Source organism: Cebidichthys violaceus, unplaced genomic scaffold (assembly GCF_023349555.1).
Source record: "Cebidichthys violaceus isolate CVI_PGR_0920_01 unplaced genomic scaffold, fCebVio1.0.p SCAF_13, whole genome shotgun sequence".
Taxonomy (NCBI): domain Eukaryota; kingdom Metazoa; phylum Chordata; class Actinopteri; order Perciformes; family Stichaeidae; genus Cebidichthys; species Cebidichthys violaceus.
In genome coordinates, this window is record NW_027176296.1 from 15,584,767 (window position 1) to 15,598,435 (window position 13,669).

General features: G+C 42.5%; 1 protein-coding gene across 7 annotated transcripts; it reads left to right on the forward strand.

The window, feature by feature from the left end:
• Positions 1-233: 233 nt before the first annotated feature.
• On the forward strand, positions 234-12,816 carry brdt (bromodomain, testis-specific). 7 transcript variants are annotated; one of them, XM_068707905.1, is made up of 20 exons: positions 234-504; positions 4,469-4,738; positions 4,850-4,987; positions 5,177-5,315; positions 5,623-5,741; positions 5,965-6,315; positions 6,394-6,522; positions 7,404-7,586; positions 7,688-7,869; positions 7,957-8,246; positions 8,860-8,973; positions 9,073-9,237; positions 9,693-9,748; positions 9,827-9,992; positions 10,120-10,190; positions 10,852-10,924; positions 11,019-11,125; positions 11,380-11,546; positions 11,649-11,949; positions 12,046-12,816. In XM_068707905.1, exons 2-20 carry the CDS (start codon positions 4,547-4,549, stop codon positions 12,109-12,111), a joined length of 3,009 nt encoding a protein of 1,002 aa, XP_068564006.1. In that variant the 5' UTR covers positions 234-504; positions 4,469-4,546; the 3' UTR covers positions 12,112-12,816. The 7 variants fall into 7 exon arrangements, with proteins under 7 accessions (XP_068564006.1, XP_068564010.1, XP_068564011.1 ...); XM_068707909.1 differs by having other exon boundaries at positions 11,697-11,949; XM_068707910.1 differs by having other exon boundaries at positions 11,733-11,949.
• Positions 12,817-13,669: the final 853 nt, after the last annotated feature.

Sequence of the window (13,669 nt, forward strand, 5' to 3'; positions counted from 1 at the left end):
TGGGTCAGCACGTGAAGCCACCGCTCCGCCCACATCCAGTGCTCCGTTCCTGTCGATGCACACGTGTTCCCTCCGCTGTCAGTCGGAGAGCCATTGTGCCTGAGAGGCACCCAAACGAGTGACATTATTTACAGGAGGGTTGGTGACTTTGCGCCGATCAGTCTGTATTCCTACCAATCGATAATCCTCCAGGACCCTTCCATGACGTCGAGTTGCCATTTTGTTTGGAAAAAGTCAACAAAAATGTTTACCTAAAGCTTTAAAAACCCGGGTAGTTTCACATTTGCAGGAAACACAGTGGGTTGTATTTCTAAATTTTTGTTGCAGGAAAGAAAATGTGTCGAGCGCCTTTTTCCTGCAGAGAAGCAAAGTGCAGCACGTGTAGTTAGTGTGTTGACCAATCAGTTGTAGAGCCTCGTGCAGAGGGGTATAAATGAGAGGCAGTTGCCGTAGAGACGTCTGCAACTGAAGAGTTGAACGCAAGAACCCGTGATATCTCGTAAGGTAATGCTAGCACGATGATGTTATTTGTTAACGAAATGCCATGTTTTCCGAACGCAAACTTCTACCACGGTTGCTGGTGTTGACGTACTACTGTGCGAAACATTTGCGAAAGCTGTCATTAGGTGGCAATGAGCCCTTAAGGTTAGCCACATCTCAACAGCTAAGCTAGCGATGGCTACACGTTAGCTATGCTAGATGCTAGCGTAAAGTCATTCGTGCGGTCCTTATTGAGGTAGATAAAACACAGTCGTACAATTGGTGCAAAAGTGAAAATACTTCGCTGTTGCCAAGATAACTATAATGGTTATAGCAGCTCCGACTGTCAAGCAGGCTAATGTGGTCAAAGTCGCCTGGCAATGTTAGCATTTATCAGATATTTCCAGCATTTGTCATTTCTAACGGTCAACGCTAGCTAGCTAACGGTCACCGTTCCGTCCTTTTGCATAGTTCGTCGGACGAAATTCGAACGTACAGCTTATTTTTAAGCGAAGCGGTAAAAGCTCATTGCCCTCTAATTGTTCACGTAAACGTGCTCTCTGAGATGTGGGACTTGGCTAACGCTAGCTGCTGAAGCTACCGGTGGGCGTGGTGGAGGCTTCACGTGTTGGCCTGAGACTGTCAACAGCGCAGCATGCAGGCACGCTTTATGGCTCGAGACGTTACTAATACAAATAGAAACCGTTATATTCAGAAAAGCTCGCAACACTTTCCGCATCTCATTGTAAGATTAGTGTAATCATGAACGCTAGCTACAGGGTTTTATAGACTGGCATCTTTATTTAACGGGTTTCTTTTTATGAAGTTATGGTTCACTGTCGTATGGTTGGTAACATTACAAAGGCACTGGAAGATTGAATTAACTTTATTCAGGACAGACCTAAATGCAACACAATGTGTTATTGTGAGGGTTTGATGGGAAGCAGGATACGTTTTTGTCCTAGTTTGTAATTTAAATGTTATTCCACATTATTAGGTTTGCATTAACATGCAGGACAAGGTTGTGTCATCTGTTGGTAGTTTTGATGACATAATGCAAACAGTTAAACCCTGCGTGTTTTCAAATGGCCATACAGAATCAGTATACTGTGAAATGTGTATAGCTAAATGTTTGCTGTGGAATGTTTCAATTGCCCACAGTACCTTTGTTAATGTCTTCTATATCTTTGATGACGTCACTGATCTAAGTGTGCTTACACTTCCTACATTTACTATAATATTCCTGATTATTTTGTTTTCATAGCAAACTCCTTTTTGTCTACGAATGGGTATTTAAAATTGTCCAGAGTCTGCCGAAGCATTTGTTTTTTATAAGTTGCATTATGTTGCTTTTGAATACTGGACATTTGGAGTTTAACAGTATTCTTCAGAATTAATGCATTTGATTGAGATCTACCACTGTTAGTGTCTTTTTTTTCAGATAGACGACAAACCGCTTCGCTTGCCACGTTTTTACTATAAGATAGTGTCTCATCCTAAAATTGTTTTGTTTGTAACTTTTTAAGATCTGAAATAAATGATTTTCATTCTCTAGTATTTATTAGTTGTTTTCAATTGACTGATTTATATTTTGCTCTATGGCCTTCACTGTTATTGTTGTCGGTGTTCCAAATTATGGCAAATAGTCAGGAAATGTTTTCCTTACAGTAATATGAAATGCATAAAAGCAGGAAATAATTAAATGTTAGAAGCTGGTACCAGTAAACGCATGGCAATTTGACCTAAACTGATTTATGTTCATTTTGAGTACTATTAGCCAAATAAATGTACAAATTCTTTCAATTGTTGTCAGAATGATGCTTTCTGTGTGAAATAATTATGAACGTCAAATAGCATTTGCAACTTAATGACAAACTCATTACCAGATCATTGTGACGTCACGACCCGTGACTCTGTGAGGAACTCCTTATTTAGTCGCTGAAGTGTCACAGACCCTCATGCACCCAACGACAGGACAACACTAAGACGTGCTGGACTTCACTGGGAATTATTCATGTATGAAAGTATTGTCTTCATTTGTCCTCTTTCTTTATTTTTGAAGAATAAAATGGAAATAAGAAACAGAACTTGCAATGTAAAATTATTTGGTTTGGGTTTCAAGGGAAAATAATTTATGTTTGACAAGATGATGTTTTCAACTTGTAGATCGAGAACCATGATTTTAATCTTCATTACAAATCTTTTTTTTTCTTTTTTTTTTACCTGTTTGGTTATTTGGATCTTTAACGTTGTGTATCTTGTAATTTAGACGCTTTTTTTTTTTTTTTTTACAAAAAAATAAACCTCAGTTTCCAGAAGGCAGGAGTACATTTAACCATGTTTTACCTAATTATATAGCACAGTTTGTTTATTATTATACGATGCTGAATGGAACACTTCCTGAGAGATGCAGTAGGTGGCAGTGTTGCCAATGTTTGGCAGGAAAGATGCTCGTGAGCGTCCACTGTGCTCTTGTGTGAGTGTTGCTGTCCACGGGCCATTTAAATATACGTTGGTGTCATCCTGTGATTCCTTTGGTCTTTCTCAGGGAGCTTCTAGGTGCACAGACCTAATGAAGACACATCCTGTCAACAACGTGTTCAGAGTAAACCAATTAGAGAGTTGTTGATGGTGAAATCTTTAAAGTTCTGTTGTACTTGCTGGTCGTTTTACATTACCCCCATGTGAGCGTTCTCTGCCTATATGCCACGGTCAAACATCGCTTTGAGTGAATAATTAATAGTGACTTTTAAGTTTCATAGCCAGTCAGCAATATTGAGCATACTGTAATCAATAAGCTATTTTCTCACCCGTCATGTCCGAGAGGCGGTAATGAGCGCTGACATTTTTATACTTCTCGTAACTGTTTTCTTTCTTCACTTGATTTGTTCCAAGTAGATTTAAATCTACCAGGTGTGTGTGTGTGTGTGTGTGTGTGTGTGTGTGTGTGTGTGTGTGTGTGTGTGTGTGTGTGTGTGTGTGTGTGTGTGTGTGTGTGTGTGTGTGTGTGTGTGTGTGTGTGTGAGATCACATCCAAGCTGCTGGCTCATTGATCCTCATTCTTGTCTCATGTTGATCTGGATTAGATCAGACAGTTTTATGACAGATCCTGAGCTGCTAAATGGGTTCAACACAGTTTAACATCAACCGAAACAAAAGGACTATTTTAGGACAGTAGCTGGACAAACTTGGAGCATATTGATGACTATTTCATACTTTCCTGTGAATCGTAAACACCCAAACCAACGACTGTCTGACCTCCCTGCTCTCTCTGTGGTTCTTACCCACAATCCAGTTTGCTCCCGCTGAAAAGCAGAAGAGACGGGTCACAAAGGAACAGTTTGTTTATGCCTCCATGTCCCTTCCTTTCAGTCCGCTCTCGTAAACATGATTCCTCAGAAACACTTTGTACCAATAAATAAATAATAACACCAATAATTCATATGCTAATTATGACAATTACACACTAATGTCAAATAGGATAAAATGATGACGTGATGACTTTTTGTACAGACGTGGATGTAAACTGCAGCATGACCGGTTGGTGAAGACAGACAATTTTTGCTTTCCTAAATCAGCTTTTTAGTAAACTTTACTCATACAGTAAATATGCATTTGATCAGACACTATGTCTCACTGGATCGATACATATTTAATGATCCAGAAACAATACCTGTTGTTAACATGGATAAGCACCATTATTGTCTTGTCACTGGATTATTTGGCTAACGCAATAGCTCTAAGGCTACTTTAGCTGCTCCTAGCAGAACAGATCCAGATGTTGTAATGAACCGTCAGCGGCCACATTGCATTGTGGGTAACGGAGGCACCAGATTCAAGGATGTCAGATTTAAGGCAGAATAGGTTTCAGCACTGATGTCGTATTAAGGAGAGACTGACTGATTAACTTTTTTGTTCTTTTACTAAATTGTAATCCCAAATGTACGTTCTTCACTGACGTACTGGAAACTCTTCACTCCTTGTTTAGGAAACCGTGTGATGAACACCAAGTTGCGGCAAAGCGTACGACCGCCTGTTTCCCCATCAATGGCCTCCGGACGACACGATGACTGACGTGAAAGTCTGTCCCACTGTCGGCGGGAACCCCCCTCCGCCGGAGGTCGTGAACCCCAAGAGTCCTGGACGTGTGACCAATCAGCTGCAGTTCCTGGAGAAGGTGGTGATCAAAGCTTTATGGAAGCATAACTTTTCATGGCCCTTTCGCCAGCCGGTTGATGCAGTGACACTGCACATCCCAGTAAGTAATAGGATGGTTACTGCAGCATCATAGTATGTTAGTGTTTGAACCTACCACGTCTTGGCGGAGAGGTTCCATCAGAGTCATGAAAGTGTATTTGTTGTCTTTCAGGATTATTACACAATCATAAGAAAGCCTATGGATCTGAGCACTATTAAGAAGCGTCTTCACAACAAATACTACTGGCAAGCACTGCAGTGCATACAGGACTTCAATACCATGTTCACCAACTGCTATGTGTACAATCGGGTAAGAGAGTCCTGTTTGCGGCGCCGTCCATCCCGCCGACACGTTCGTACGACGGCAAAGGGCGTTTCAAACGGCCCAATAATAGACGTGCAGAATTAGCCGTGGGCAAGTTCTGTAATGTAAAAGTAGGTCTGTGAAGTGACTCGAGTGCTTTTATTTCATTATAATCTGGACGTCTTCTTTTCACAGCCTGGAGATGACATTGTTTTTATGGCACAGACTCTGGAGAAGCTTTTTTTGCAGCAGTTGTCCACAATGCCTAAGGACGAGTGTGACATTACAGCAATCACTGCAAAGGAGCCAGGGAAAGGGAGGAAGACCAACGCGGGTATCTTGCACACATTATATTATGACACACATATGCACACATATATATATATATATATATATATATATATATATATATATATATATATATATATATATATATATATGCTCCACAATAAACATAAAAGACATAAAAATCTCACTTTTACAATATGGGACCTTTAACTCCCCCAAACACACACAAATATTGATATGTTTGAACTTTTGCAGTAATGTCGTTTGGATGCTAGTTGCGCAGCCTAATTTTACAATTTTAAAAATAATATAAAATTCTTGTGCATGTATTGCCTTTCCCTGTTGTCATGCAGGTGGTGTAAAGCAGAGGTCCCTTGTGTCAGAAGTTGTTCTCCAGCAGACCGTGACAGTCATTCCACCTGAGATGAGCCAGTTCATCCCACCCACCCAGCTCTCACAGATTGATGCAACCGTGAGTATTTTATTGGTTTGCAAACACCTTACACAGTAAACGGACTGACTTTAAACAATGAAATGGAATGTTTCTACGGGTGTGAAGAACATGCAGAGGAGAGGATATTCGTCTTTTTGGCTGCATTGTTACTTTGATTGCTTGTCGTAGTGTTTATGACGAGGTTCTTACCTTTTTTGTCGTGATTTACCGTTTAAGTGCAACCGTTTTCCTGAACATCCAGATTAAAAAAGGTTTTAAGAGGAAAGCTGACTTCGCGACCTCCACCACCTCGGTCCGCGCCAGCGGTGACGTCTCCCTCGCCGAGGATCCTTCAGCACCGTGCTCGCTATTCTCCAAGAGAGGCGGCCAAAGGCCCATCAAACCTCCGAAGAAGGACTTGCCGGCCTTGGAGGGCAAGAAGGTCCGACTGTCTGAGCAGCTCCGGTGCTGCGACGACATCCTGAAGGAGATGCTCTCAAAGAGACACTACGCATGTGCCTGGCCCTTTTACACCCCCGTTGATGCGGTCACTTTTGGCTTGCACGACTACCATGACATCATCAAGCAGCCGATGGACCTGAGCTCCATCAGGGTAAGATGATTATAATATATTTAACACTCATTTCCAATGCAAGTCTGATCAGCTTTTCATTACGTGTCTTTTCCTCAGATGAAGATGGATCAGCGAGAGTACGTCAACGCAAAGGAATTTGCCGCCGACGTCCGGCTGATGTTCGCCAACTGTTACAAATACAATCCACCAACGCATGAGGTGGTCGTCATGGCAAGGAAACTGCAGGTATAGAGTCTATATGTTGCATTTTCCCACCAAACTGCGTTCTGTGAGTCCTAAAGGCCTAATAAGTGGGCTGAATGTACTTTCCTCTACATACACAATTAACAAACCCGCTTTTTTGAAAGACTGTGAACCCGACATCGTTTACATCCCTGTGTGCTTGCTAGCAGGCTCACTCCTGCTCGCCTTTTTCTGTTGGCACATTGCTACATCTCCTGGCATTTTACCACCGCCAACTGTTGATCAGTGGAATAGTATGCAACCATCTGCAGGACTGGATATCACATTACCCTCACACATAACTAACAACATGGGGACCCACCAGCAAAGCTGCAATGTGGAGCATCTGCAAAGAATCTTTGTTCAAAACGTGAATAAAGATGAAGTAGCATTACCAACAGAATGTGACGCGGTTGCTTTTAGAGTTTCAGCAGTTTGGTTGAATTTAGCATCATTTTGCTCTGCAGTGACATAGTAGTTGGCTTTTTTTATTATAATATTTTTTAAATAACTGATTGCTATAAATTTAGATTTCATGGACCAAGTAGTAGAGGTGAAATACTGCCCCCCCCCCCATTTGTTAGGAGCAGATGGCTTCATGTTACACATTGCACTTTATTAAAGTCGTTGCTCCATAGTGCTACCGGTGGTCAAAACCTCCATAATAAATTGTGTTTATTAGCAGGAATATTTAGAATGAATAATACTGTTTGCCTGCCTACACATGACTACATGAATACAGACATCATTCAGTGAATGGTCACTGTTTATTTGTTCGCAACACTGTGCAAAATGGAATATGTATTTATCCCTAAGTCGAAGCATTGGTATCAATATTATCATTTCTGTTACTGCTATAATAACCTTAGTGTTTGTATCAACAGGAAGTTTTCGAGGCCCGATATCTGAAGGTTCCCCAAGAAGAGCGTTGTCCCATTCCTCCTCAGCGAGTCGACAAGGGAAGAAAAGACCGAGGTCAGAGTTCAACCTCTGAAAGCGAAAGCTCCTCCGAGGCAGAGAGTCCCTCCTCAGAGGTGACCACGCAGCTGGCCAATCTGGAGGAGCAGGTTGCTATACATTCATGCCTGTAACCGTGCAAATGGCTTTTGAGAAGTTATTCTTTCCACTGCGTTTGACCTAATTGGCCCATTGATGGCTGGCTTTTCAGTTGAAAGCTGTCCATGACGAGCTGAAGAGACTTAGCCAAGAGCCTCTGATTAAACCTAAGAAGAAAGACAAGTTGAAAAAGGAAAAGAGAGCCAAAGAAAAGGATATCGCTCGACTGAAGCACAAGTTCTCAAAATACAAGTCTGTTGTAGAAAAAATGGCCAACCGCAAGAGCTCTACTTTGTAAGTTTTAATATGGTTTGTATATTGTATCGTTGAACCAAGTACTCCACACGCGCTAACATCGGATGTTTTTGTATTTATGTCGAGGCACGGCAGCAGACCCAACCTTCGCGGAGTGACTTTAACGCGCGAGGACGACGTCTCTTTAATACCAGTCACTTACCAGGAGAAAAAACAGTTGAAATTGGACATCGACAAGCTGCCCGGTGACAAACTGGGCAATCTGGTGAACATCATTCATGCCAGAGAGTCCTGCGCGCAAAACTCCGCTCTGGAGGAGATCGAGGTGGACTTTGAGGAGCTCAAGCCCTCCACGCTGAGAGCCCTGCAGAGGTTTGTCGCAGCGTGTCTGAGGAAATGCAACAAGGACGCTCGCAGTAAGTACAAGCTCTAAGCTCCTCTGCTTAAAGCTAGAGTGCGGAGCTTTTGAGATCCTTGTGGTGTTCTCAGTGCGGGAATGTCACCACAGACGACACCACAGACACTGTGGTGCACTGAAGAACACAGAGAGCTTTCCCCGGCGGTGGTACGCTTATTCAGCATTTTAAATCTGATTTAAGTTGCAAAATGTGCAATTAGGGACTGTGTCTGCCGGTCTATATGACTAATGGAAACATCTCGGCAAGAACCACATTCAGATCAACTTATTTGTCCCACACGAAATGAGTTTGGTACAGTGCTCCAGACATGAGGATGCCATACAGTCCACAATAAAAACAGAGAAAAAAAACAACAACAACAGGGCCGCAACATATTAATAAAACACACTCCATCACGTCTTTGCGGTAGGCTGTTTGTCCCGCCCCTCCTCCACTGTGATTGGAAGACTGCGGTAAAAAGTGACGAGTGATGAGTGCAGAAAAAGTTGAACATTTTCTGACTCTGCAACCAGGAAAACGCAGCAACACTCAGCATGGCAACTTTTTTTAATAATATGCTGGCCTCAGGAAAAAGATGCTTTGGAGGGTTATCGTCTCTTCTGTCCTGCAGAAAACAAGCCGGTGAAGCCCACAGGAGGTCTGCCGACCGGCAAACTAAAGGATGCTGGGACATCGCAGGTTGCCAGCAAAGAGCAGCACATGATTAAGAAAAAAAAGCCATTAGGTAAGCTCTTGATTTGATGAACAATGTAATCGCCACAGTTACGCTTCCACATGTGACCCATTGAGTGTCAAATGACCTTTTTTTTATTTTTGTTAACAGCTAAAATCATGGCGGCTCCTGCCCCCGGCTGCCCTTCACACCTCAGTGAAATCAGCAGCAGCAGCAGCTCGTCTTACAGCTCTGGCGGCAGCAGCAGCAGCAGCAGCAGCAGCAGCAGCAGCAGCAGTCATTCCAGCACTTCCAAAAGCAGTGACTCTGAATCAGGTTCGCTGCTCCCCTCCTTAGCTCCTCACCTACCTCTGCTTGAGCACAGGGGAAAGAAATGCAGTCCAGACACTTTTTTGTAAGACCTTTTTAAGGTATGACATAAAAAAGTGATTATTATACGGTGGGGTTGGGATGAAGGCGCGTGTGTGTAGCAGGTGAGTTGTGATCAAGATGGATAAAGTTCACATAAAAATGTATAAATGTGTATTTAAAAAAACTATTTTGGAATTTTCAAAATTCCAAATTTCTAAACACATTTTTTGAAAAAAATGATCTGTTTACATATTTATTTTCTTTGGTGTTTGGAAATAGTTTGTTGAGTTATTTGAGAAAAGCTCATTTATTTTGACAATGGATATTTAAATATACAACATTCAATTGTCCTGTTATATCTGTTATGTCCACATTACTGAAGAGAAACACTGCAGAATTATCAATTTGGTGTCTTTCAGTGCCAAAAACAAAGAAGACGAAAAGCAAAGACTCTTGCCTAAAGGTTAAGGCGAAGGTAAACTCAGTATTTGCTTCCTGTAATCACTTTCATGGTGAGATCTCCTTACTGGTGAGAATGTCGTTTCTCCTTCAGTCAAAGGTGACTCGTGCTGCCAGCGGCAAGCGGATACCGGAGCCCAAAGACTCGACAAAAGCCTCGGTGACGACTTGCCCGTCCTCTCTTGCTGTGCAGTCCTCGGTGACGGAGACCAAAGGACAGCCGACACACCGTAGCGCAGAGCTGACTTTATCTCCTCCAGGTACTGCCTACATGTATCCTCAGTGTCCCTCAACGAAGAGGCAATTAAGAACTGTCGGAATTGGAAATGGGGGGGAAAAACTGTGCCATGTGTTGAATATCAATATCTGCCCTTTTGCCGTCGACAGATCTGTCTGCCCTTTTATCCCCCATGGCTTCTCCGGGAGTTGTGCTGGACTGGACCGCCACCAGATTTGAGGTACTTCACACACACACACACACACACACACACACACACACACACACACACACACACACACACACCGTTTGTTTTGATCGTTAAAGAGACAGCTTTTTAAAAATCTTGTGACGCACATTTCTTGTGCTGAATCTTGTTACAAACTGGGCCTTTAAAAGAAAATATATATATATATATTTTATATATATTATATATATATATATATATATATATATTTTATATATATTATATATATACACACACACAACGATCTGAGTATCAATGAGATCATAGGAGTCAGTTAATGTAGTGGTACAGGTTCTATGTGTCATTGCTGCCTTACTGCTGACCCACTGTATCATTTTACAGTGTGATTAACTTAAAGTCAACACATCCTGGGTGCTACTGAGTTCATGTTACACCAGACCAAGCTCTGTGTTCATTCAGTTATTTCTAACGACACTAATAGATTATAAGTAATTGTACATTTTCAATGCTCCCTGGCACTTTTCCTCTTTGTAGACTCAGAACAGTATTCAAGGGCTATCGCAACCAAGCCAAAAAGCAACCGGACCTTTCCTATCCTAAGTCTTCCTCACGGTTTTACATCACGGATATTGTTACGATAATCTGAATGTTTCTGTTTGTTTGGACTTAAAGATTTTTTAAATGTTGAACTAAGTCCTTTCAGCAGGGCCCGGTGCTGTCCCCTCTGAGAGACAGCCCACCTCAGTCCAAAGATGAGACCAGGTCCAGTAAGTCACCACAACACCGCTGCTCTGACATCACTCTTTCTATTTGTTACTCATCCTCATAGCGGGACACTTATTTTTATATGGATTGTGCCAGATTCCAGATACCCGGAGGACTTCCCTGACAGCTGGCTGACCACTGTGCCTTACACCAACACAGCAAGTAACTCTGCTGAAGAGGAAAAAAACCCAATTCCAAAAAAGGTCAGCATTGTTTTACCTGAGTTTACTATGACAAAGGAGTGCTAACGTTGTGGTGCATTCACAGGCTCTTCAGAAGCGTCGGGAAGTTGTTCTTCTGGCTTCTGCGTGTTCATGAGCTTTACGTCGTAGTGTGGAAACACGGAGGCTACAAAGATGTATTTTATTGCTCCGAGCGTTTAAGCTTTGAACCTGGAGACATTTGGCACCACCTCTCTTGAGATGGACAAATGAACACGGCGCTTTGTCTCGTGTAGGACATTGTTCTGAAAAATGCGGAGTCCTGGGCGAAACTGGTGCAGCAGTCGGTCACCGCCACTGCGATCAAGTCCTCAAAGGAGAGCTTCCAGAAGTTCCGTAGGGCTGCCATGAAGAAGAAACAGATGGAAGACGGCACGGAGAGGGAGGCTCCTGAGAAGAGCAGGTAATCGGATGCATCAAACTGGATTCTAAATTTAATTTCTTTATCATTTTCCAGGCTAAAATGCATCCTTCAAAGTGTCAAAACCCTGTTGTTTTTTTAAAGAGTCCTGATGAACCAAAGCAGTAATTTTTCTGTGAAAACTTGGTGGAGGAATATTTCCGACCAACAAGGACGTTCTCCTTCTAGCTTACCGGGCCCATGCAGAGCAGAAACCTATCGACCTTTCAAGGAGGATCCCGATTCGCCGGAGAGCGTTTGCACAGAAGCTTCCCCGGACGCCCCAAAAGATGTGGAGCAGCAAACGTCTCCCGCGGAAACGCAGCCTGTGGCCGCACAGGCGCCGGTGGACCGGGAGAGAGAGCTGGCCCGCAGGAAGGAGCAAGAACGCCGCCGACGAGAGGCTGTGAGTACCCTCGTCCATGTCTCAGGGTTCTGGTGTTGCTCTGGTGGGGGAAACGGCTGTCTAACTGTCCTGTGGTTCATTGTTCTCTCTTGGTAGATGTCTGGTATTGACATGACTCGGCAGCGGGACATCATGACTTCATTTGAACTGAACCTGGACTAAAAGACACCGGTTCTTTCTCGGGCACAAAAGACAACTTCAACAGCAACCGTATGCACGTCCCTGAGACGAGAAGATAAAACATTAACTGTGGGGGGGTGGGGTGGGGGGGGGGCGTTCAATAAAACATAAGTGGCTCTTGATTTGCGTTTGAAATGGATGGTAAACAGCTGATGCACTGTTGAATTTGAGATAATCGGAGTGTCGCACGGTCAAACTTCATACCTGGACGTAATCTTTAAAGTGTTTTTTCTGTTCTTTTCACGCCACCTCGTCTCCTTTGCTGAAATGTGTCGTTTAGTTCTTCTGCTACGTTATTCCGTTCGATGAACCCTTTAGCACCAGTAAAGGGTTCCAGTTTTGAAAACCAGTTTTCAGTTCACCCCGACTCTGAATGTCGACATGTTTATATATTTACGTTACATGCACGTATGACTTTTTTATTTTTGTTGTCATTGCACAAAAGTAAATGCACATGTTGAATAAAGGGTCGGTAGGTCCTCAAGAGTTTTCAGTGTTGAACTGAAGTTAATGTCAGTTCCTTATTTGCCTGACTACTTGAAAATGTTACACATGCTTTAACTGTACACGCACTGCACTTTGTTCTTCACACAGTTCTGGCTGTTCCAACGTTTCTTTTGGAGATTATCAACATGTTCTGAATGTTACGGTTTGTATATGCTAAATAAATAAGAAGTTCTTTCTTTTTTCTTTCTTTTTTTTACTCAAAATAAAACTATTTTCACTAAGCGATCTTTATCACTTCATGACTATATATCACTATATATATATATACTGTACATATACTGTATATAAATAATAGTGATATACACGCTAACAATACCTCTACCGTATTTTGTTCTTTTATTTAAATCATTTTGATAATTTAAATTAACCAGACTGCTGGTAGCCTGCAAGGGAAAATATAAGGCTTTCTTTGTACACTATTTGAATTATTCATGTGATGGTGTTACTTATTAATGAATGCAGTTACATTTGGGCCTCATTTGGGCAGCTTTGTGGCTCCATATTTGGGCAAACGAAGAGTACAGCGGTCTTAATCTAGGTGCAGTCACGTGAGGGATTAAGGTAATCTGAAATTAACTGGTTTACAGCGAGCTGCGTTATCTTGTCTCCAGTTGTTTTCCAACACAATCACTGACGTGCGTATGGTTCACTGATGACGCCTCACCTGTGACCGTATAGCAGCTGATTAAAGGGGAGGCAAAGGCATTGTTCTTTTGTTTTCTGTCTTCTTTCAGAAAGAGAACATCCAGGATCCACGATTAGGTCTTTACTACTTTTGTCTATTTGCGTCTGAGAGTGAATACATTAATACCTCATTTGCATAATTAGACATATCTTCAGAACACTTGTAACACAAAAAAAACCAGTCTTAATGTAGGTGATCACTAGTGGAAGTGTCGTGTCCACGTCTATATGTTTACCCTACTAGGGCTGTCTCTCTTTAGCATATGAATGCTGCCCGGTAGACAGCCGACGGCTACCTGCTAATTAAGGCCGCCGAGCAGCCACTCATCGGTAAAGGAACCGGTCGGTG